At 38.1% G+C, this 26487-nt stretch overlaps 1 protein-coding gene across 4 annotated transcripts in view; it reads right to left on the reverse strand.

Annotated features, from left to right (window-relative positions):
- The window catches only part of RABEP1 (rabaptin, RAB GTPase binding effector protein 1), a 69586-nt gene that overhangs the window by 22484 nt on the left and 20615 nt on the right, over positions 1-26487 (reverse strand). For 2 of the 4 annotated variants that reach the window (XM_074974739.1, XM_074974742.1), the window contains exons 2-9: positions 24668-24796; positions 21013-21216; positions 17342-17502; positions 9636-9755; positions 8864-8920; positions 4683-4818; positions 3339-3517; positions 2230-2355 (exon numbers count right to left, since the gene is read on the reverse strand). In XM_074974739.1, coding sequence (XP_074830840.1) covers positions 2230-2355; positions 3339-3517; positions 4683-4818; positions 8864-8920; positions 9636-9755; positions 17342-17502; positions 21013-21216; positions 24668-24796 — 1112 coding nt within the window. The remainder of the gene's footprint in view (positions 1-2229; positions 2356-3338; positions 3518-4682; positions 4819-8863; positions 8921-9635; positions 9756-17341; positions 17503-21012; positions 21217-24667; positions 24797-26487) is intronic. The other 2 variants (XM_074974741.1, XM_074974740.1) reach the window with 2 other exon arrangements.

The raw sequence follows: 26487 nt of genomic DNA on the forward strand, positions 1-26487 counted from the left end.
ATTAGGCTGATGCTACAGTTTGTGCACACAAGCAAATGATCCATGACTTGTAAAGCCTATTAAATGTTCTATAGAAGAGAGCTTACAGCTGAAGTATATCAAATTGTGTGAATGACATGACTGATTTGTAGGAGTCATTACCTTCTATATATATCCAAGCAAACCATATTCTCTACTCAGAGCATAAAATACTTAAGATATTCCAGTAGGCATGATTGCTAATGCTAAATAAATGCAGCTGTTTTTTTTTTTTGTTTGTCTGTTTTTTAAAATAAAAGCAGTAGCAAATACTGTGTCCCAGGGAATTAAATTAAAAGAAAGTGTTCATACACTGAATGTTCTTTTCACCGGTTCCCAGATTCTTGATTTGGGCACACAAATGCTGATGGCCTGCTGTATAGTGTATAAAATAAAGACTGTGAAAGCTAGCACTCTTATTGGAAGATGTAGGATAAAGCTAAGTCTCAATGATTAGGTTACAGTTGATTTCTCAACTAATTTCCAAGGCATCATTACACTATTTGAAGAAACTGAAAAAAATCACCGACTCTTTCTCTTACTAAGCAGTCTCTTCTAGAACCCATGCCTTGTACCATCCAATAGAGAAATGCATTCAAGCCAGCACAGAAGGGGGAAAAGTAGATTAAGGACCTGCATTCAATTTTAGACAGACCAAGACAAGGAAATTCAAATTTAAATTTTTTTATCCTTAACTCATCACATCAAACCTAGGCCTTGCAAGTAATCTGGGAACAGTAATGCTCTCAAACCATGTGTGCACTGCAGTGTTTATTCATAACAATTTGGTTTAAGGCTAAGTGAATTTGAAAATTCTGTAGTTTTAAGTCAATTCTTTAAAGTATATTTTTATATATGTTTATTTTTAATTATTTTAAAAACAAGTTTGTTAACAGCAAAAAGGGCTACTGAATTGCTGGTGTATTGCAATACGTCTGAGATAAAAAAAGTGCAAATCATCAAATACTACTGACAATTTAAAAAAGAAAGATGATTTTGTGACTTCATTATGACAGCCCGGGGTGTTTTGCATGGCAGAAAGGTCTGGAACATCTGTCTGCATTTTAGACTAGTTTGGGATGCGTATTTTACATTTTGTACCTGGTTATCAAAACAGCAGATTGTTAAACACTGTAAAGGTATATTAAAAATTCTTTGTCACTCTCTCAACATTCTCTGGCCTACATTCTCTCAAAGCATGTGCAAGGCCATGCAAAGTCCCAAATCTATTTTTCAGGGCTTACATATAAGCTTTTACAGCATGGAACAAAGGTTTTTTTAAACATAAATTTGTCCCTACTAAGCTGCACACCCAAAAGACGAATGGTCAGTGAATCATTAGAGAGACTAAAGAAACACTTAAAGAAAAAAAATGCATTTCAACTAGCCTAGTTTTATAGTGTTTCTAAATTTCAGGTTGTATATTCAATTTTACTTGCTTTTCACAAATGAAAAGTTGAGGCAATTTCAAATATTATAATTTCACTCTACACAAAATACACAGTAATAGTATAATTTACACAGTATACACCAAAAAATTGGTGATTGTTGTGAATGGTATCTCTCATCTTTGGCTGGTCTAACAGGGGCTACTTAATACTGGGATACCCAGCTCAAGAAGATGCAACAAAGCTTCAATGCAGAGTCCTAGCTTCTGGATTGGATAGGGCAGCTTCCCTTTGGCCGCTAAACACATGGGAACAGATCCTCAACTTGGGAAAATTGTGGTAGCTCAACTGAAGTTAATGGAGCCAGGACATTTTACACCAGCTGAAGATCTGTCCCAATGATTAGTTTGTGGCCAAAGACTAATCTGATTGACACAAAATTAGCATGAAATTCACCAGGTACCAGTTAGCATGGCAGAGAGAGGAAAATCTCACATGTCATAATTTTGCTGGTTTTTAATGCAGGAGGCCTGAGACAGAGGGCGGTCAAAAGTACAGGTTCTGATGTACACCTTCTAATTTTAATAATGTAATACAGTTCTGTTACACTGAAAATACAAAGTTATAATTCTAAAAAGCTTATCCATTGGAAGAGTTGTAGTTCAGTATTTATTCAAACAAATGCTATTCAAAAATAGTCACCGTTTAGTAGGAATTATAGCCAGCAGAGGATAAACAAATACATACTTATCAAGGGTGCTCACTGAACACCCTAGGAAACGCATACTGCGCAAAGTTGTTTTGAACTACTCATTTGTTTTACCTCTTCATTAAGGAACTGTGTAAGGGATTCTTCATGGGTTAGAGAGCATACTACTTTTGTTTCATCATCTGGATCTTGTTGTTTCTGTTTCTTCCCTTTGCTAAGTCGCTGCTGTTCATCATCTTCCTAGAAGGAAGTTGTAAACAAAAAAGCATTTAAACAGGATTCATTTCTGGCTTATTCCACAGGAATTTGAACTTGGTGGTCATCACATGAATCCCTTAATAAATCAAACTGCAGAGGGAAGGTAACTGGGAGGGATACTGATGGAGAAAAACAAGTATAATTTTTACAAGAGAAGGCTTCTACTTTATCCCAGGGAGAGTTGCACCTCTCTTACTATTGATGGCTGATTCATGGATCCATAGTGAGCTTTGTTCCAAAAGGAATTGTTTACTTACTTCCCTTTGTATGTCAACTACCATGAAAAAGGTAAAAACCCAAAACTGTTTAACCTGGTTATCCTATGGAACTTGCTAGCAACATGCCTGTACACATTGAATGGTACCAACTCCATTAAAAAAAGCAAGGAAATCAGAACAAAACTAGATGAAATTAACTGCCTTAGGAACACTGAAAAATGCAAAGAAACCATACAAGATGACAAACATCAAGGACATTTTTTTTAAAATTGTGACCTTGAAGCACACACAAAATCCTTAGCATAAGAAAATTTAACATTTCTTTCGAGTAGCACTTGCAACAAAGTTCTTTTAATTTATTCATGGTCCAATCACTGTTTAGAAAAAATAAAAGGCAGTCAAAACTTGCCATTCCAATTTCCTTGACACAGTCCTTGGACACTGGAGGTGACTTCCAAGCTTAATCTCTAGCCACTCTTAAATTTCCATGTAATGAACTTGGCGGCACTGCCATACAACTTTACCCGTATACTGGTATGTCAGTATTTATCTATCAGTTTTTCAGAAACTTAAACAGAACCTTTTAATAATTTCTTAGAAGGTGTAACTAATATATTTTACAAAGTATAGCCTAAATTAAGAGCCAAAATGATGTGTTCTCCTGTCCAAAGATCGTACATTTAATAACTATTATACCATATTAACTCAACAATGTCACACTATAAACAAAGTGAAGACACAAGAAACCTGATCCTTCTTTTTCAGTTCTTCAACTTGTCGGAGCTGTTCAGAGGTCAGAACGATTTCCATCCGTTGCATGTCCCTCATCAACAAACGCTGAGACTCCAAGAACTGGTCATTGGCCTTCTGCCAGGTATGTTTCAACTGGTTATGCTGTTGTCGCTCTTGGTCTAACAGATGGCAGACTATTCCGGAAGCAAAAAGAGTTATTCTTAAGTGGATTGTAACGGTAGACCATTTTACTTTTTCTCTAACCAGTCTTATGAATTAAAGTAACCGTAAGGACTCTATGCAGAAAAAAAAAATTAATCTGTGTTTAATAATTGAAACATATGAGGTTTTCTTAAGTCCCAAGAGTTCATAGGGTTAGAGCAGAGGTGGGCAAACTATGGCCCGGGACCGTCCTGCCTGGCCTTTGAGCTCCTGGCCGAGGAGGTTATCCCCTGGTCCTTCCCCTGCTGTCCCCCCTCCCCTGCAGCCTCAGCTTGCTGTGCCGCCAGCGCTCTGGGCAGCCGGTCAGCACAGCTGCCAGTCCTGGTGCTCTGAGCGGCGTGGTAAGGGGGCGGGGGGTCCTGGGAGGGGGTGGTCAGGGGATAAGGAGCAAGGGGGGTTGGATGGGTCGGAGGTTCTGAGGGGGGCAGTCAGGGTGTGGGTAGTGGGACGGGGCCAGGCTGTTTGGGGAGGCACAGCCTTCTCTACCCCGCCCTCCATACAGTTTCAGAACCCTGATGTGGCCCTCAGACCAAAAAGTTTGCCCACCCCTGGGTTAGAGACATGAGTTACTGACAATAATATTCTTAACTAGGACACATTATTTCAATGCAAATGTGCATGTAGGCATACATCCTCCTCTCCCATTACTCATAAAACTCTGACATAAGAGTGTATGCTAATTAGAGACGGGATCATGTCCTTTTGTGTTTCAACAACACTTGGCATACTGTGTTACTAGAAACGCATATTACTATTACTAATAATTCTACCCAGGGATACCAGAAAAATCAGGATTACAATGAGAGCAAAGGCTGTGATACCATCAGAACTTAGTACAAGTTAACACGTTCTTTGGTGAAAATAAGTGGATCACCCTCTGAAAATATATGTAACAGGACTAGAATCATTTGTTGGGTAGAAACTTCAAGTGCCTTAGTGTTTAAAATATCTGGTCAGTAAGCCAAATTAAACCAAGAGAAAAAGCTTTGTCTACATTGTCTTCCAATTCTTTAGCATAGGCAAAAGTCAGACTGACTGCTGTTATGTATCAGAGTAACAGCCGTGTTAGTCTGTATTTGCAAAAAGAAAAGGAGTACTTGTGGCACCTTAGAGACTAACCAATTTATTTGAGCTTACCTTCATGAAGTTCTTTCCGTAATTTCTCAGCATCTTCTTGCAAGACTGATTTCTGAGTATTCAGAACAGCCACATACATCTCCAAATCTGTCCGACATGACTTCTCAGCTTCCAGGTAATGGTTCAGTTCTTTAACCTGAGGAAGGTAAGTGAAAGGGGGGGACCCATACAAATTTAGGGTTACAATTATACAGATTTCGTTTTTGTTATATATATTACTGTACTGACTGTTGTGATTATGTGTAGCTGATGAGCTCAACTTTATTTATAGGAATAACAAATAACTGATGATCTATTGTGCAAGGACAATACATATTTAGATCATTATGTAAATTATTTCCTCATTTATGTTCACAGTACATAAGTATATAGGTTTCAGAGTAGCAGCCGTGTTAGTCTGTATCCGCAAAAGGAACAGGAGTACTTGTGGCACCTTAGAGATTAACACATTTATTAGCACATAAGCTTTCGTGGGCTACAGCCCACTTCATCGGCTGCATAGAATGGAACATATAGTAAGATATATATATCTATATATATCTATACACACACACACACACACACACACACACACACACACAGAAAGTGGAAGTTGCCATACAAACTGTAAGAGGCTAATTAATTAAGATGAGCTATTATCAGCAGGAGAAAAAAAACTTTTGTAGTGATAATCAAGATGGCCCATTTAGACAGTTTGACAAGAAGGTGTGAGGATACTTAACATAGGGAAATAGATTCAATATGTTTAATGACCCAGGTACTCCCAGTCTCTATCCAAAGCCAAGTTAATGGTATCTAGTTTGCATATTAATTCAAGCTCAGCAGTTTCTCATTGGAGTCTGCATTCGGTCCCAAGGACAAGCATTGTCCATAGCTACAGCTGTAGTGGCAAAGTTACCATCTGGCAATAATTCCTCCAGAACAGCTGAAATTCAAAAAAGGGGACAAGTTCTCTGAACGTATTTTGAAATTAAAATAATAATAGCTAAAAGGTTCTCGAGTAAAGAATAAAATGGTCAGACACAGATGAATATAAATTTGTTGGGGAAGAGTCAACATGGTTTTTGTAAAGGGAAATCATGCCTCACCAATCTACTAGAATTCTTTGAGGGGGTCAACAAGCATGTAGACAAGGGGGATCCAGTGAATATAGTGTACTTAGATTTTCAGAAAGCCTTTGACAAGGTTCCTCACCAAAGGCTCTTAAGTAAAGTAAATTGTCATGGGATAAGAAGGAAGGTCCTCTCATGGACTGGTAACTGGTTAAAAGATAGGAAACAAAGGGTAGGAATAAATAGCCAGTTTTCAGAATGGAGAAAGATAAATAGTGGTATCCCCCAGGGTCTGTACTGGGGGCCCAGTCCTATTAAACATATCATAAATGATCTGGAAAAAGGGGTAAACAGTGAACGGCAAAATTTGCAGATGATACAAAACTACTCAAGATAGTTAAGTCAAGTCCCAAGCAGACTGTAAGGAGCTACAAAAGGATCTCACAAAACTGGGTGACTGGGCAACAAAATGGCAGATGAAATTAAATGTTGATAAATGCAAAGGAATGCACACTGGAAAACATAATCCCAACTATACATATAGAATGATGGGGTCTAAATTAGCTGTTACCACTCAAGAAAGATCTTGGAGTCATTGTGGATAGTTCTCTGAAAACATCCACTCAATGTGCAGCAGCAGTCATAAAAGAGAACAGAATGCTGGGAATCATTAAGAAAGGGATAGATAATAAGACAGAAAATATCATATTGCCTCTATATAAATCCATGGTACACCCACATCTTGAATACTGCATGCAGATGTGGTCATCCCATCTCAAAAAAACTGGAACTGGAAAAGGTTCAGAAAAGGGCAACAAAAATTATTAGGGGTATGGAATGTCTTCCATATAAGGAGTGATTAAAAAGACTGGGACTTTTCGGCTTGGAAAAGAAATGACTAAGGGAGGGGGATATGACAGAGGTCTATAAAATCATAACTGGTGTGGAGAAAGTAAATAAGTGTTATTTACTCCTCCTCATAACACAAGAACTAGGGGTCACCAAAAAAAATTAACAGGCAGCAGGTTTAAAACAAACAAAAGAGGTATTTTTTCACACAATGCCCAGTCAACCTGTGGAACTCCTTGCCAGAGGATGTTGCGAAGGACGAGACTATAACAGGGTTCAAAAAAGAACTAGATAAGTTCATGGAGGATAGGTCCATCAATGGCTGTTAGCCAGGATGGGCAGAGATGATGCCCCATGCCTCTGTTTACCAGAAGCTGGGAATGGGCGACAGGGGATAGATCACTTGATGATTACCTGTTCTGTTCATTCCCTCTGGGGCACTTGCCATTGGCCACTGTCGGAAGACAGGGTACTGGGCTAGATGGACCTTTGGTCTGACCCAGTATTGCCGTTCTTATGTTCTCTGCTATGGCATATGAGAAGGGTCTCATGGTCACTTAATCTGTGCCTCCAGACCCATCCCACAACCTACAAAATAGGGAAAAATTTGTACTTCCCTAACTCACAGGACGTGTTGTATTAATATAGGTGGAATATATGGGTCAAAGGTGTTAATATAACCCAGTCACTGTTTAACATTAAACAGTGTTAAGCAAGGTTCCGGGTCTGGTATACAGTTTGCTTAGTACAATGACATATACACTATTAAAATAATAAATTATTACAACTGGAGTTTAAATTCTTCAGGATTTGCAAGGCAAGCAGATACCAAGGGTGGGACCATATGTAAAAAGTACCTAAGAATGGCAGGCAATGAACTAAGCAGTCATAATTCTTTGATTTCTTATGAAAACTATAGCATCCTAACATATCATGAAGTCAAAAGCTACCAGACAACTCTGGAGGGGCTCCCAGGAGCTTACCCCTACCGTCCACAACATTAGAGGTAACATCATGACATGACATGGAAGTTGTGACAGATGGCCAGAAGATCATCATCTTGCTGCAACATACCATAAATGTTGGGACCACCATTCTCTCACAATAGGATGCAAATAACTCCCACTGACTTTGGTACGGGTTACTCATTCTGTGGGGTGGGAAATAGAACCCCTGGAAGATTGACATGGGGAGGGGTAGAAAAACAGGAGACAGACTTCTTTCACTGATTGACTCCTGCTTGAAAAGCATTCAAATTTGGGAAAACTGCTGTGTTAGCTCCCAGATAGATTTGAGGGCCTTCAACAGGCCAAAACCACAAAACCAAACGATCACTCGTTATATACCATCTGCCAAGGCTCAGGCCAACCTAGAGCCTAAATAATACTTTGCACTTTATGAACAACAGAAATAGTTGAAATTGAAACTAAAACTTCAACATATTTGTGAGGCAGGTAAGTGGAGTCAAGGGATCAAAGAGTCAGAGAAGTATGTCTGGCAAGGACTTACTTGCTAGGCAAGACAAACTGCAATCCTTCCTGATGGTGCAAGAAGGATGACTGAAACATCCAGTACGAGAACTTAAGATAGACAAAATGATGGAGCTGAACGTCGGCATTAATGGTGTCAACTATCACCTCTTTTGGTGGGAAATACTTTACAAAATGAAGCCCATCATAAAAAAAAACAGTTACAAGTTTTACAAAATTGAGGCTCGTGTACCTATTTTGTGGGTATCCCACTGATTCCTGTAACACTGATGAAGCTGCTACCAAAATTGCTCATCCTGAATAATGTAGATGATCAATTGTGTTTAGACAGAAGCTACTGAATACTTGTAAGAGAACAGGATGAAAAGAATAACTCCAGATGCTACTATCATAATCTTTATGAAGAAAGTCCTGACTATCTCGGAAAACAAGAATTTATAAGAGGGAGAGGAATGGATTCACATTTCCCCTGACTTCAGTCTAGCAATGCAAATCAAATGTGAGGCTTTAAGAGAAAAAGCAGAATCTTATGCCCAGACAAAATCTGGGCTATTAAAAAAAAAAATCATTTTCTGGATACGAAGCCTGTAAACTGGAAAGAATCCGTGAGGAACATGAGGAAGAGAAACACAAATCACTGATGAGTATGGTCTCCCAGTCAGACTGGTGTGCTTTTTCCCCCTCTTCAAGAAAAAAAAGATGTATATTGTTCTGTATTTGAGGGACATCCATTATCCTTTTAAATGGATATATACTGTAAGTTTGCAAGGCAGGCTGATACTTTACTTACCTTTCTTGTAGCTCCTGAATACTCTGGATCTTTTGGGAATTTCAGTATATTTGATTTCTAAGATGGAAAAACAGATGCTTCAATTGCCACCTTCCCCTCCCCATAAACAGTAGACAAAATGCAGCTAATCTGTGGCAATATAGTGCTCATTTCTTTATTCCCTTTGATTTTTTTTTTTTTTTAAAAGAAAGTTGGGTTAAACATGTCTTCTAGCCTAAAGGATGGAGCAAAAATTCTGGATAAGTAAAACTTTATAGAAAAAATGCTAGAAGTTGCTGCGAAGAGATCAATGTAAGACATAAAAAAATTCTGCAGATAATGCCTTACTTTTATATATAGGATAAGAAAGTAAATCTAGCAACCTCTGGAGGGGAAGTCCTAGTTCTAGAAGATTAAAAACACTGCAGATTACAAAACTTCCTTTGTGGCTTTAAATGGCCTATAATGTAGTGACACCTAATTGCTTGAGAGGACAGACTATATCCACCTATATGGAGCTTAATTACTGATATTTCTGATAATCTAAACTACATGAGCTCAGGTTTAAGCATGAATATTTTTTACATGTTATCAGATCCTCAAAATAGAAACACAAATTAATATGTATAGTCTAGAATATTTTATTTGCAAGACAAGGGCATTGTGCATTTCCCATTATATCCTTATTTGTGTATCTGCCACAAAGTTTGCAATCAATTGTGAGTATCAATAAAACAGCCATAATGGAAGATGCACATTCTCTCTGCAGATATAGATTAAAATTTCACCTCACCTTTGAAGCCTCCAGTTCTTTTATCTTTTCTTCAGCTTCTGTTAGTTTTTCCTTTAAAACTGCAATCTCTTTCTCCATAGGCATCACGACTGAACGAAGCTTCTCAGCATCCTCTTGGGCCTGAAATCAGTTTGTAATGTGTTATGCAACATATTACTTTGCAATAAAAACAGTCTTCTTCCACAAGAGAAATGAACAAAACCAATACGCCAAAAATCAAACCACACTTTTGTTTATAATACTTGTTATATAACTATATATTTAGCTAGTCCCAAGTGTTCTCTAGGACAAAATAAAATTTATCCCATTTGTTGAAAGCAATGGAATTGTACATCCATGGATGAATTTGGCCATGTGTCTGCTTTTACAGGAGAAAGCTAGTACATTTCCCCTGCCTAACTAGAATGATCATAAGTTTTAAAACGTGTACATAGAGTTATTCTGTATTTAAAAAGCATAGCCTTTTCACCAAGATGATGCTAGGTAGAATACAGAGAGAAAGAGACAGAGATCATGCAATTGCAACACAAAGTTAGTTACTGACTATTGGTTTACTGACTCTTGAAGTTCAAAAGGCGCAGGTAACATACAGTAATACCGTATAACTGTTTCATGGGCTTGGGAAGGCTACTTTTAGATTTCAAGAATTATCGATAAAGCATCACGCAATTTTCAGTGTTACCACACTACGTATTTCAAAATTGTACAAAACAAAGCTGTCAAAAACATGGCTTTTTTTCAGTTAGTGCTGAAAAAGTTAAAAAAGTGGATGAGAGAATGAGAAAAGACTCATGAGAAAACAGGAAGAAGAGGAAAGAGAGGGCCAGGTAAAAAAATAGTAAGAATTAAAATAGGACAATGCAGTAAGTACTCAAATTCAGAAGTATGTAGGTTGGAAGCTGGCCTTGATATCCCAACATCTTATGTGCCCCGACATTCTTTCAAGTGTGTACTGGAGCTTTTCCAAGTTACAAAGTGACTGCTCCAGCAGAATCAGCAGCAATTATACAATGGAATTCTTCAGACTCAAAAATTCATAAGTAACAATATAGAGTTATTGTTTAAGCTACAAAAAGGAAAAAAATCTAGATGCACCATTTATTTTGGGTTTCTGTTTATGGATTGGAGGGTTCGAACCTCATTTTTTCCTCTAGCTTCTGTTGGAGGAGGTTGGCATAAGGATAAATGAAAACTGCACTTCAAAAGAAAAGCTTCAAAGAGAACATTTTATGTAGCAGTAGATGCCAAGGCAGCACTACCACTGACCAAAATTCCTGTTTTCTGGTCAATTTGTTGACAAACACTTGTTCTGAACACAACTACAAGTTATAAAAATAGCTAATGAAATATCCTAATTTTTTTAAATATGTTTTGGCATGTTCTCTTTTGAAAGAAAATTCCAATTTCTTCATGCTTCACTCATTTCTAATGCACCTCGCCACTGCCATTTCTGCCTGTCTAAAACAGACGAAAACAACCAAAAAAACCCCCAAAACCTGCAAGAATGAGAAACCACCCCCACAAACCATAGTAAATTCACTGCCTATAAGGAGAAACTAGCAATGTGTAGCAGATATGCTTCACCGGCACCCAGTCAGCCTAGCAATAAAGTTCCTCAAACACCAGGAACAGGAGTTGAAACTCCAAAGCTGCTTTGCTGAACATTTCTCTCAATTGTACTGTTCAGTGGATCTGAAACCCTCATAGCTGCTCACTATGGCCTATATTAAGAGACAATCTACATTTTTTCAGGACTTTAATAAGTTCTCTAACATCTCTTTTCCAAATACTACTAGCATCTCCAACAGCCTTTCATTACAAGTTTTAATTTCTCATGGCCGAGTCCTGAACACAATGTAAAGAACAATTTTAATCTCTGCTAATGTACCTGGTGAGTTCAGTGGAAGAGAAAGGGAGGTCAGCAAAGGTAAAACTGGACTGTTCAGCAGCAATCAAGTGGAAAGATGGAAAGTGATATGTAAATTTCAATGGGATTGATTTTGCTAGAGTTTTTCCCTTCTCTGTGGTTAGAAGCAAGCATTTAGGCTCAGATTTAAAGTGTGCGTAAGATACATATAAAGGTCAGTTCAACACTAACACTGAGTTGTGCATTCCAGGACTGTCTAACCTGCTTGGTCATTCGTCTTCTTGTCAATCTCACATCTGCAACTACTATAAACGGAGGCAAAGCCTAATCCTGGGTGTCCTAGAGAAAGTTGAAGGTCCTACTTAATTCTTATTAAAAATACAGTACCTAACCTGTGGAAGAAGTTTGCTCTCAGGGATTACATTCTGTTCTTCTGCATTTATTAGACACCACAAGAAAGAATGCTTTGCAAGGCTCATACAAGTAGAACTTCACAGAGTTTAAGGCCTGAAGGGACCATTAGATCATCTAGTCTGACCTTCCGTACAAAACAGGTCATTAAATTTCACCCAACTATCTTTGTATTGAGCCCAATAACTTGTGCTGCTACAGCAAATCAGTCTTGATTTGAAGACATGAAAAATCCACCATTTCCCTTGACAGTTTGTTAAAAATTTGTGCCTAATTTCACTTCAGCTTCCAAACCACTGGTTTTTATTATACTTTTCTCCGCTAGACTGAAGAACCCATTAGTACCTGGTATGTTCTCCCCAAAGGAGTATTTTTAAACTGTAATCAAGCCACCACTCCATCTTCATTTTGGTAAGCTGAACAGACTGAGCTCTTTAAGTCTCCCACTACCAGGCATTTTTTCCAGGCCTTAAAAATTGTGGTTTTTTTCTCGACCATCTCAAATTTTTCAACATCTTTTAAAAAATGTGGATATCAGAACTGGATACAGTATTCCAATATTGGTCTCATCAATGCCATAGACATAGGTATATGCCACAGCATTGCACTAGGATCTCATGTTCAGTTGCCATGACACCCAATTTCTTTCCAGAGTGTCTGCTTTCCAGGATACAGTCTACCATTCTCTCTAGGTAAGGCCTACATTCCTTGTTCCTGATTAATAACTTTGCATGTGGCTGTATAAACACATTATATTTGAATGGGTCCAGTTTACCAAGTGATCCATGTTGTTCTGTATGACTGTTCCATCTTCATCATTATCATTCCACCAATCTTTATCTTTATTTATTTTACCAGCAGTGATTTTACACTGACTTCCAGATCACTGATGAAACGTTGGGCCTAGTACTGATTTTACACATAATGTAAAATAATGGAAAAGCTGATATGGGATTCAGTTAATTTAAAAAAAAATTAAGGGTGGAATATAATTAATACCAGTGAAGTTTATTGGAATGGTCCTTTGTTTGTCCACACTGAATATAAACCACAGTCATGATCACGGGTACTTAGGCAACCATGAATTTACAGTTCAGTGATGGATTCATCTTTATCTGTCATAATGAGGTCCAAACCAGAGTTACCTCATGTCGGTGCAATGTGTGTGTGTGTGTGTGTGTGTGTGTGTGTGTGTGTGTGTGTGTGTGTGTGTGTGTGTGTGTGTGTGTTAGAAAATGTATACTTTTTAGAAACTCTAATTATGTTTCACTACTAACTGTATGAGACTTCCAGCATGTCTCCAAAACGGAAGTCCCCCATACCACCACAAATTTTTCTTTCCACACATTACAGACAAATTCTGAAGGAGTAACTCATCTTGTCCTCCAGTTTGATTCGGTGGTCAGTAGCAGATCCCCACCAGCGTCCCCTACGGGGTTTTATTAGTTAGCACTTTGATCCCTATGCATTCATAATCCTATGGTTCTGAGTTAGTAATGACTCAGAAACAGGTAACAGTGTCTCTAATGTAGAGTACCAAGCCCTCAATTTTTTTTTTTAATCCACTCTATCCTTCCTACCCACATTATAACAAGTGACCCCAACTGAGCACCGCTACTGAAAATCTCCGATCTGTGGTGCAGGGACACACCGACACCTAAAGTGGAGCACCCAAAGGGACACACATCTAGAAGAATCCTCGTGACAACATAAGGTGAGTAACTTCCTCTTTTGAACATTCTAATCATGCACGTTACCCCAGCAGGTTTTGGTAATGTAAATTACATCAAAATTTCTTCATGATAATTTTTGAATTCCCATGCTTGTTACTCAGACTCTTAGTGCTGGTATATAAGCAACTGAAAAATTTCTTCTCTTCACATTCTTTGCCACATCCATTCAATTTATCTGCCACACGCCGAGTTTGAATCACACCAACTGTACTTCAGATGCTGAATAAGCAAGGTGAGATGATAATCTTAGGAAAAAAGACCCTGTGGTGAAATCTCCCACTCACTTAAATGGTCCCAAAATTTCACCCCAGGCTTTTTATGCAAATCTATTTAAGAGAAGAAAAATAATGAACCCTTCCAAATTTCTGACAGTGTGAATTATTTCTAATACTCCCCTCCCCCCCTGAAAAAAAGTTTTCCCATCAGATATCATTACTTTTTTTTTAAAAAAAGGGAAAAGTTTGAAAGACCTCACACAAACAAAAGGGAACAGGAAAATATATCTGTGTTTACCTGAAAATTTCCTTTAGAGTAATGAAGTCCACAGATCCATTACAATTGGCACTTAAACCTATTTGCAGCTTGGGGCAGAAGACCTGTCAGGTACTGGCAGCAGGGGAATGCCCCACTTTCTGAAATTCCCTCCAGCTGAGAACTTCCACAGCAAAGTTCACACATATTTACCTTCCTACATTACAGATTGTGTTAACTATACTTTGAAGGGGTGGGGAAGAAAACAACTTCCTCTACTGCAAAGCACGGTAAATGCTACTCCTTGGATGTCAATTTCCATCTCTATTCTAGATGACTGCTTATCTCCAAAATGAGCTGGATCCGTGGATCCTATTATTTATAGTAAGGAAAATTTTCAGGTAAGCACAGATTTTTCCCATTCTTCTTTGAGCTAAAGTCTTCAGAACCATTACAAGAGGATTTTCATAGTAGTGTGCCCCGAGCATGGGAAGCAGGATTATCCTTTAAATATGGACATCCAAAAGGAAATAGAATATCTTCTCCATCCCTGCCTGGGCACAAAGGCATGGAGAAGACCCTCTGCCAAAAGAAAGTAAGTGGTACTGGATAAATTTAGATGACCCATAGGCAGAATTTGGTTAACTAATGGCCATCCAAGACATCTCAATAGGGGAGACATGACTACTCTGCCATGAGATTTTTCAGAGCTCCTAAGGACTAGTCTTGAATATTTAACCAGAATATATTTCTTGAATTTACGTAGGGAATGAATGCCTACCTGTCTTAATTCAAAGTAGAATACTGGGGCTCATTAGTGAGGGCTCACAACTTCAAATTAAAACAAAACAAAAAGCTTAACTGATTGGAGATAGTAGCTATTGGGAGGCCTGTTCTAATGCATAGGAAGAATGACAATACTTCCCACAAGAGTTTAATCTGTGTAGCACTCTAAGGAGCAGAATGAGATTCCCAGGTTGTGCTTTAGGGCCTGAAAATGGTTGGAATTTGGCTCATGCCCTATGGAAGTGTTTAATGATGTGATCTGTACAAAATTTGTGTTTCTTGAACATGCTGAGAATTTATATTACAGAGACTTGACCACAACAAAGCCCTCCTGGAGAACTCCAGGCTATGTTTCACTGGTTTTACATTGCAGTTAAAACTATGGACTTTACATGAGACAGCTGAATAAGTTATATCATTTGACTGCTTTTTGGGGGTTCATGAGAATAATATTAACTTCATCCAAGAATTAATTTTAAAACCTATCTGATTCTGGTTTGAAGATTTGACTCACAATAGAAGACCTCTGTGAGAAAAAGACATCAAAAGATCCAATTCTAGGTTAACCTAGTCTGAGTACCATAACCACTTTGGCCAGAAAGGCAAAGAATATCACCACTGCTCGCTCATTCCTATCTTTTGTACTGTCTGGGAAGCGGTGAAAAAGGTGAGCAGACATAGCAGGGACTTTTGCCAGTTTTGATATGTGTCATTCACTGCCTTACATCTTAGGTCCTGACATTGCAGGACATTTTATTTACTGTTTCCAGAAGACAAAAGAGGTTTATCATAAGCCTACCAAACTGACTTGTGAGGGAATGAGATATTTCTGGGTGTAGGAGCCACACTACTAACCTGACTTTTGCAATGTAAGTCTTGGTCTTCATCTCCCCATTGGTGGGCACTTCATACAGAGAGAGGAAACTTTGCTCCACACAGGAAAAAAGGATTTCTCTCTGGGATAGGACTGATTATGTTCTACTCAGATATTATGAAAATCTTATCAGACATGTTGATTGACTCAACCAGAACAGGTCTGCTATCCAGGGAAGAAGCAGTGGTCCAAATGATTCATTACATTCCAGCTGGTGGACGCTATGCTCTTTTTCTGGCACCATTCCCTGAACTAAATTAGGAAAATCCCTAAAACAAACCAGCTGTGGGAGCAGAAAATATACCATCAGAGCTACTTCTCTGACAGCGAATGAAAGAGGATGAGGTGTGGAAGGCGATACGCAGGATTACTGGATAATACACACTCTAGACCATTAAAGCATGCCTATGTCGGAGATCAGAATTCCCAAAAGGCTCCAGTAAGATTTAGATTTTTCTTTCAGAGATACCACTTGTTTTATATTAGGGCAATCATCTTCTGTTAACATTCTTCTGAGATAAAACCTTGTGTACTTGATTCATCCTCCACCCAGGCCAATGACTGACTTCCCTAGTACCATGTGTCTGTGTTTGTCCTGAATCCATGATATTTCAGGTTTCAGAGTAGCAGCTGTGTTAGTCTGTATTTGCAAAAAGAAAAGGAGTACTTGTGGCACCTTAGAGACTAACCAATTTATTTGAGCATAAGCTTTTGTGAGCTACAGCTCACTTCATCGGATGCATAAAAGTGGAAAATGCAGTGAGGATATTTTTATACACTCAGACCATGAAAAAAAATGGGTGTTTATCACTTCAAAAGGTTTTCTCTTCCCCCACCCCACTCTCCTGCTGGTAATAGCTTATCTAAAGTGATCACTCTCAGTGATGCCATTTTTCCTCATCTCTGCTTGCTTTAAACATAAAACTGCTACCAACGGAGGAAAAATATTACAATCTGACTCTCACAGGCATTCAAAGTAAGGATAAAGTGGCAGATTTCCTGTTATGCAAATCTTATCTTGTATTTGATTTAGAAAAGAGTAACTAATACGATAGGCAATGCTATTTAAAACAAGATTAATCTAATCTTTAAAAGACACCTTGAAGTCTGCTGGCACCTTTGGTCATTCCCAGCAGAGGTTTATAGAATATATTTTAAGATTCCAAATCATTGATGTATGACAAAGACTAAATCTATTTATTATCTGAAACAATATATTTGAAAAAACGAAACAGTTCTGAGTTTACTTATCGGACTACAGTTTTTTGTGAAGATTTCCACAGAATCTAATGCAAGGACTCCCTCATATCTTAAAATTCCCCAAGCAGATTTCCAGGAGTCCCAGTTACAAGTTCAGGGTTGAGAATAAAATAGTAATACTTTGCATGAACGACTGCAGAATCAGGTTTTATTGACTTCAATGGGAACAAATAAGTAAGGGTTTGCAGGAGTAGGCCTTACTGCTCTTTCTAAAGTATATCTAATTACTCTGAAACAGTAGAAACATTTTCATTAACAGCGGTCTACTACCTCACTTTACATTTAGAGATTTATTTCAGCATACCTTTTTCATTTCATTTTCTAGATTTTCCTCTTCTTGACCTTCAGATAGCCTCCTTCTCAACTCTGCTATTTCCCTTTCAACGTTTTCCCGGTATTGGCCCCACTGAGCTCGCTCTTGCTCCAGCCTGTGATGAAACTGGAGCTCATAGTCACGAACAGTTTCTACAAAGCAATGTCACAGAAACTTTCATTATCAGTGTAAGTTATAAAGTGTAAGACAACAAATTATGCAGTTTCTAAGAAAGTCTTTATCTTACATTCAGAATTTAGAATGATTGTGCAAAGCTTGCTGTTTGCATTGTGCAATCCTTTCAATTCTGTGTGACATTCAAGGCTATATCTTTTTCATTTTTTGTCTTCTCCCTGTTCCCCAGCACCTGTATTATAGATACAACCCTTCTGGCTGAGGACTGTCTGAAACTCCACTTACAGGAATATTAAATTATTCTTAACTGGCCAAGAGCATCACTATGGAGTGATTCAAATGATTCTCTCCCCCCCCACAGAGGCTGAGCACACTGTCTTTGCAGTATTGCAACCTCATGAAGAGCAGGGAGATCTAGAAATAAGCTACATCTTGTACATGTATCTTGAGATATGTCACGTTATAGACTTGACTTTGTCCTCAGAGTGTGTTAGATTCCATTCCCGGAAATGTTTACAGGGACACAAAAACATGAATCAACAGAACTTCTGATCATGCAGGATTCTGCTAGTGAAAGGAAAAAAAAAAAAAAATCAGTAAAACTACAGAATTTTTACCACTATTTAAACAGGTCTACAGGCAACTTCCTATCATCCTAAAATTTAATATAGAATTCAGGATTTTGTTTTTGGCTTTTTGTTTTTGTTTTTAAATAAAATAAGTAAACTGTCCATATTTTAAAAGGATCTCTATTCTGAGAAAAAAAAAGTCCGACAATGATCTTCTAAAACAAAATTATCACATAAAGAAAAATTTTACAAGATATATCTATTTTAAAATAACTAACTATTTAAGGGCCTCTAAACTGGGCACAAGCAATCCAAGACAGCAACGGTAGTATTTAGTGTGCCCTATGATATGCTATATGCTTCTGTAGTTTGCATTGGAGATCTGTCATACATTTTAGTTGATCACATTGAACAAAACTAACCACAACTGCAATGAACTGCACCTTGCCAAGAAAGCTACCAGTAACTCAACAGATCCAAGGGAACTAAAATTTAGTCTCGATTAACATCACTAATTTAAATAGCCTCCTATATTCATGCCAAGAGTCACAATGCTCAAATATGCTATTTCTATTTTGATTTACAAAATCTACCCACAGCAATCTAAACACTATGCAAATAACCAAAATCCCCTTAAATAAAAGGAACATCAAAAATTACTTCCACATCCCCAAAACACAGAAAAGACTAAACCTTCTCAGGTAACTCTGCTTGTCTATTTAGACTGTAAATTATTCAAGGCAAATAATATCTGTATGTATGGCACCTAACACAATGGAGCCTTGATCTTGGTTGGGATTCTAGGGTCTTCTATAATAGTCTAGTTCAGTGTTCTCAACCTTTCCAGACTATTGTGCCCCTTTCGAGAGTCTGATTTGTCTTGAGTACCCCAAGTTTCACCTCACTTGAAAACTACTTGCTTACAAAATCAGACATAAAAATACAATTTGACACTTGAGCCTGTGTTTCACTTGTGAGCCCTGTCTAAACCCCAAGCCCCGCTCCCCAAGGCTGAAGCACATAACTTAGCTTCTCAGGGCTCCTTGTGGTGTGGGGCCCCAGGCAACTGCCCTGCTTGCTACCCCCCTAACACCGGTCCTGCATTTGCAACACACCTAAACCCGTTGCAACCCCCAGGTTGAGAAATACCAATCTAGATGAGTTGAGTACCCCTGGAATATCTCTGTGTACTTTCAGGGGTAACTGTACCCCCGGTTGAGAACCACTGGTCTAGTTCTGTTATTTGTGTATTAACAAGCCAAATTATGTTTACTTGCCAACTGTGACAAGGTGTATCGATCCTCTCTGCTCCCTACAGCAGGCATCGGAGCCCTGACACTCTCTGCTCAAGGAAAATCCACTCAGACCACGCTACCGACAAGACAGTCCTCCACAGGCCTGCAGGAAATACTGATCAATCAAGAGCCAGCAGTCCAGTTAAGAAGGTTTGCCTACTTGTCATCAGTGGCAGAAGTGGGGAAGACTGGAAGAGAGGAAAAGCTTCTCAGTGTTAACCCAGGAGGTCAGGGCCTTGCCTTCAAGTGCTACAACAAAGTGCTTGCATGTGAGGTTTTCTTTCTTTAATTAAAGGCACAGACAGCCAAATCCTTTGTTTGTTATTTCACTGTTGAAAGATTATGCCAAGCTTACTGCATGGGTACCCTGTCTATGCAGGCAGCCAAAACGTTCAGACTAAAGTAGTGAATGCCTACTGCACCAGACTGATCCTACGAGGCGGTGTTGCAGAGCAGCCCCACCTGCCACACCAAAATACATGAAAAGCTGTATTCTCTAGAGTAAATATGTAACGAGGCAGGTTTCTGCAATACCTATAACCAACAGGTGAGACTCAGACTACTGTGATTACTTTGTGTACTCCTAGCAACAACAGTTGTCACAATAGCGGTTATGTCCTAAATTACTGTGTGTATATTCCTCCTTACAGGTAGTTGCTATCAAGAGTAAATCAGTGAGTGTGCAGCATGCTAGAATGTGATCTATATGAACTATTCTATATTGTTGCAGGAGAAAAAAAGAAAGTATGACGACGTATTTAGACACAAGACATGGGAAGAGCCAATGTGAGGACAATGGAGGGACATTTAAGTGTTTGGCAAAGTCAATTTTGCATGCCAAAGCAGAGACTCAAGTCATCCTGAAGCTGCTGTCAGACTAACCAGGTTACATATACCATCACTTGTCTTTGTGAAGGAGGAATGGCTATAATCTCAGTCCCTGAAGAATGGTCCGTACTTGCTAAGAATTTCCCAGTCCATATTGCAAGAGTTCATATTGCAGTATTAAGTGAAAAAAGAACCAAGCTGCCTTTGACAATGTTGGAATTGGTCAGCTAAAAAAACTTCCAAGGCACAAACTGCACATTCTGTACAGCAGTGGTTCTCGGCCTTTCCACACTACTGTTCTCCTTTCAGGACTCTGGGCACGCAAGACAAATCAAAGTTTGCATGCCAAAGCAGAGAATCTACTCACTTACAAAAATCAGACATAAAAATATCCCAGCACACTATTACTGAAAAATGCTTAATTTCTCATTTTTACCATAAAATTATAAAATAAATCAATTGGAATATACTGTACTTACATTTCAGTGTGATACTTGAGCCTCTGTTTCGCTTGTGAGCCTGGTCTGAAGCCCAAGCCCTACTGCTCAGGGCTGAAGCAAGTAACTTAGCTTCGAAGGGCCTCCTGTGGCATGTGGCCCCAGGCAACTGCCCTGCTTGCGACCCCCATAAATCTGTCCCACAACCCCCAGGTTGAAAAACACCCATCTAGATGAGTTGAGTAAACCCTGGAAGATGTCTGCCTACCCCCAGGGGTACATGTACCCCTGGCTGAGAACTACTGCTGTACAGCATCAAGCACAATAACATCACCTATTAAATATGGTACTTTACCTTGCTGTAACTGCAGTAGTTAGCTAGCTTCCTCTGACCTTACCTTTCATAATTGCTTGGAGTGAAGCGACTTCTTCTTGCCACTGCCTCTTCACCTCATCAATAGCTTCCTGCTTTGTATTCTCAGATACTGTAGCTATGGCTTTGATGTTCTCCATTTCAGCCTGGGCTTCCAATAGTTGTGTCCGCAGATGTCCTAGATCATCTTGTGCTGCTTGCAGTACTGCATTTTGCCTTTTCAGGTCCTCTGAAATCAAGTATTATTTCCATTTAATTTTGTAAATAAATTCAGTTTGAAGTGCAGCTCTATCTGCTACAACAGAAATTGATGCTTTAGTAATGGAAAACAAGAGAGTCTGAAGTTTAAAACTTTACCCATGATAGCTAAAGAAAATCTTTCAGTAACATTCCAGAGTTCTCTGTTCCTCAAGTTCCTTTTTTATTTGTTTCTCATTCATGCAATGTAGAGACTGAAGACACTACTACAAAGCAGACATCACCTATCAATCAATAAGCCAATTAAGCTAATTGGACTTTTAACTACTTCACTGTCACGTAACTCACATTCTGGGAACACTTGCTGGGAAGTATACATACTGGGAATGAGCATGATCTGGAAGTCAGAGGACAGGACTGAAGTCAGGAAGATTGCTTGGTTTTGCTACCAACTTGCTTTGTAACCTTGGATATGTCACTTACATAAACTGAAATACAGAAGTTATCTGTAAAAGAGGGACACTACCTTACTGCCTCATGGGAGCTTTAGGAGATGCTTACACTTTGTACAGCACTTTGTGATCCTCTTATTATGGGCACTACAGAATTGCAAAGTATTATTACCTGGACCCCAATTATGCTTCAACCATGGAATCTACAGAAAAACTGACCCTTTATCACAAATGTGCTAAGAATCTAAGCTTACATTAAAAACACCTTTCTCATCCTTATAGTTACAAATATAACTTTCAACTATAACAGAGCATAAACAAATTATGTGTCATCTTCCAGACAGACAACCTGAAACAATAACTCTGCAAGATGTAAGCTATACCATTCATCTCATTGGAGGATTAAGTCTGAATCCTAAAGATAAGAATTTTTATGTCAAGCATTAACTGTTTCACTATGATAATTTTAGCAGAAGCGTGCAGCTAGTGTACTGATCCCACAATACCAAACTGCTTCCCGTGCTTCTCCAGTGCAAAAAGGCTCACCCTACCCAACTGCTAGAACTGACATTTCCCCTTCCCACTCCTGATACTTTCTATGATGCAGCTGAGGTGTTGTCAGTACAAAAAAAAAAAAAAAAAAATCTGGCATACTGAAAACTGCAGATGTTAAAAAAAAGTATAAAATGAGCTGAATAGCAAAACAGACACAGAGGACTTCTTGCTGACATTATTTGTTTTCATACTTAATTCATAAAAACCTCAGATTTTATTTAAAGGAAGCTGTTGCAGAAACCTGCTATGCCAAACTGCCACAGCATCCAAGGAATTTGCCACAAAATGCATCCTGTGTTCTGCAAAGTACAAGGCACCTTGACTATTACTATTATGACTTCCTTTCTCCAATAACGTTTGTGTAGTTATTTCCAGCTTTTATAGCAATATTTAGTTTATCAGACTTATGTTTATAGTTCTACTGCCTTCAATCAATCCTTCTCTTTTTCCTTTCACACTTCATAATACTCTAGTCTCAACCCCTGCTCTATTTAAACAAAAACTCTTTAAATTATTAAATTCCTGACCTTGCATGCTTTATGGAAATGTCTTATGGAACTAGGTGTTTCACATAAAAAAAAGCACACTAAAAATATTTTTAAGTGCCCATTTTGCATTCCTAAATGTAATGTATACAACATTGTAGTCTGCTGCAAAAATATTTTCTTCAAGAGATACTGCAATGATGATAAGCTAATAAAACAAGTTAAATATCAGTTTACACTTTGGGCGTGTGTTCACTGAACATGACAATACAGCCTTAAGGAGTCATGTTAACTGATGTGACGTTAAACATGGCTTTGTAGTCAGCGTAGAGAGGGACACCGAGTCACATTCATAGAGTTTAAGGCCAGACGGGACAATGAGATCATTTAGTCTGACCTCCTGTACATCACAGGCCACCATCACCTAAGTGAAGAAAATGCCAAGAGGAAAAGTGATTTCTAACTATTTTAGTTTGGGGAGGAAGGTTGCTGTTGCTGACCACAGTCCAGCAGTGTCTTGTCTTTAAATTTTCATTTCCCTTGTCCCAATAGCTAGAAAAACACTTTGTGCTCTGGTCTTCAGTATGTCAGCTGTACATGCGTATGAGAGCAGAAAAATAAGCAAGTTGTAGTTTTAATGCAATTTTTCTTGGCTTTACTTTCTTTTATATTTTTAGGAAAAGAAAGCTGTTAGGATTAAAGGAGTTAGTAGATCAACCGTGCACTTAAATAGAAGATAGCTGCTTTTCTCCATTCTTCTACAGCAGGTACATGAGCTAGTGGGGTTCATATTTTCCTTAAAGAGTGTTATGAAAAATAAATACTTTTAGCTGTCAAATTCAAGCTATGTAAGTTTGGCTGCTTACATTACAATTAATCAGACCGATCAATCATTCAAGATATAAAATACAATTACGTACTATGTAATAAGCTGACCACAACTGACAGAACACATGGAAAATGTCTCTCTAAGAGTTCCTGTTATTTACTGGTCTAAGAGGATGAAAACACTTTTACTCCAGTAGGTTTGTATTAACTTAGTGGTTTGCAAACTGTGGTCTGTGAAGCATTTAATGGTGGTCACTGGAAAGCTGGCAGGTCACATGGCGCTAGGCACCATCTTCCTGCTTCCAGCTACTGCTTCTACTGTAGTCAAGAGCCTAAATGCCTATAAAAATAGCTGGAAACAAGAAGGAACCAGCCTGTCTCCACTAGTGGTCATTGCTGTAAAAGCAGAACAGTGGCAATGACCAGACCCATCAGCAGAAGCTTAAAATCAAACAATTTCCTATGATTCCTTCCATATAAGCAATTAGTGTAATTGCCCCCAGGATATTACACAATTGTGAATTGGAGGGGGTGGTGTCCAGAAGATGCTATCACAATGTGGTCTATGCTATGCGAGTTTGAGAACCCCCACATTACTTTATTTTAAAAAGCAGAATACTGTGGAATTTTATGTGCATTTCAAGATGGATTTGCTGACTCCTATCAGTTTGTGTATATACTTTAAAGTCAAACAAATTACATTTTTCTTTCTTTTTCACCTTCCATTCACTCTCAGTTTCAAGATTTCTACATAAAAGGAGAACAGTTGTGTGATAATTACAGAAAACAAAATCTTCATAAATTAGATTACAAAGAAAGGTGGCTGATATATTCTGAAACTCTAATTATGGAACCAGATAATTGTTAGGGTTTTTCTCTTTGCCTCTTTATATTGGCCTTTAAAAAAGTTTGGCAGGAAAACTCACATTTTCTGTTGGCTAATAAGAGACTTTAACAGTGTCTTACCACCTGTCAACCAGGATATCCCACCAACCGACTGCCAATGCAAGAAAACCTTTGCTTTTTAAACCCTACTTCTTTAAAAAAAAAAAAAAAAAAAAAAAAAAAGTTAGCACTACTAAGATTGTTCTCTAACCAGGGACTATTCAAGGCTTAGCATAAAAATACGCTTTACACTGAATTCAGAGAACCTAGAACTTACCTTCCTTAGCCAAGTATAACTCTTTAAATTTTGCCCTCTTTTGATTAAATTCTTGCTCAAGCTGCTGCTTTGTACGCAGAAATTCTGCATTGACTTTTTCCAATTCTGCTAGCCGTTGCAGAAGAGCAGCTAGAACAAAAACGAAAAAGTAAGGTATGTCACTAACAGTTAAGGAATCCCACACAATCACATGTTGCAAGTTTAAGATCTAGGGTTTATTATTTTAAAATATATTTTTCACTCATTAGCTCAAGTGTTATCCAATGACAAGTCAGAGGTTTTTAGTTTTTTGGGTTTTTTTTAAACCAGCAAGAGTCAGCAATTCTACTCATTACAACAGTGAGTTCTGGCATACATCAACTGCAGCTAGGAATAACTCTTCGGGTTGACTCTTGAGTAATCCTGAATCCTTCTTGAAAGGAGAATTCACCACATACAAGGAAGGGACAAGTAACAAGAACTATGTTAAGTAATTGTATTACCACCAGGGATTTTATTCTGACATTATTAGGGAATCTGGTTGTATTCTTACTTTCTCTCTGTACACACACAACCTCACTCCTGTGTATGAAGTCACAAAGCACTTATTACTTATCAGGGGTTAAAATTAAAACAGGTTACTGGCTATGAGTTTAGTAACTAGTGAAGGAAAACTGTAGCCTGTATACAACAGTTACCTAAATCAGGTACTAAATGAAAAGGTGAAACCCATCCCTCAACCATGTCATACTCTTCCCTGTCTCCACTGCTTCCTCCCCGCTAGAGCAGAGTTTAGTGATCCTCAGAGCATTTATTAAATGGAATGCAGAGAAATGACCACTCATAGGGCAATTTCTCCTTATTTCAAGCTGCCTCTACTGCCTTAAGATAGAAAGTACTTAATGTATTTTTAGCTAAATTTTTTTTTCCATGCAAGCAATTACTGTAGTTGCCTTAAGGATGTCTTTACTGGAAATAGTAGGGGAGGTGGTCCACAAAATACCAAAACACTCTATAAAAATACAATCCACAAAGAAAAAGAAAGAACCTCTGTGATAGAGAATTCAGAAACACAACAAAAAGTACCATATGTTGCTGTAAAGCAAGAATTTTTGCTATAATTGCCTCCGAGGTACTGGTCACGAGGCAAGATATTAATTTTGTTAATTTCCCAGGAAGTACAGTACTTTAAGAAACAGAAGGTTTCATGTTACACACTTTAGATCAGTCTTTAAAAATTCAAATTGAAAACAGCAAAAAAAATTATAAAACCCACAGACATGCTAAATACTTCTCATGCTATAATTCCACCAAGCAAATGAAGTTCTGTTAAGTATTTCTTTCAATTCTACAACAGCATTTTACGAATAAGTTTCGCCTCTACCATGTAGACAATCTGAGCCACTGCTTTGAAATAATAGCCTCTTCATAGCACAAGCTAGTTAAATCAATACCCTATCTAATATATTAAAATTCCTTACATGTCACACAGACGCTAACATACTCTCCTCCAAAAAGAAAAAAGTGTTAAATATAGCACATTATACAATAAGATGCACTACTTTCTGTAAGATCAAGTACCTTTAAGCAACACAAGAGGTGTAATGAGGACTATGTAGTGGTAAAAAGCCAGAGAGGAAAACAATGATCAATTTGGCATTGAAATTTTGTGAATTCAAGGATAATGCTCATTTCTGTTAATTTTTGGCCACCTAGGAAGAGATTAATTTTTGGTTACCTAGACCTAAGAAAGATACGAATAAAGGGATTCTTTAGAAGAAAGACTATATGTTGTAGACTTCTGGTTATAAAATAAAACTAGAATATTTAACTGAAAAAAA

Source organism: Natator depressus, chromosome 17, assembly GCF_965152275.1.
Source record: "Natator depressus isolate rNatDep1 chromosome 17, rNatDep2.hap1, whole genome shotgun sequence".
NCBI classification, from domain to species: domain Eukaryota; kingdom Metazoa; phylum Chordata; order Testudines; family Cheloniidae; genus Natator; species Natator depressus.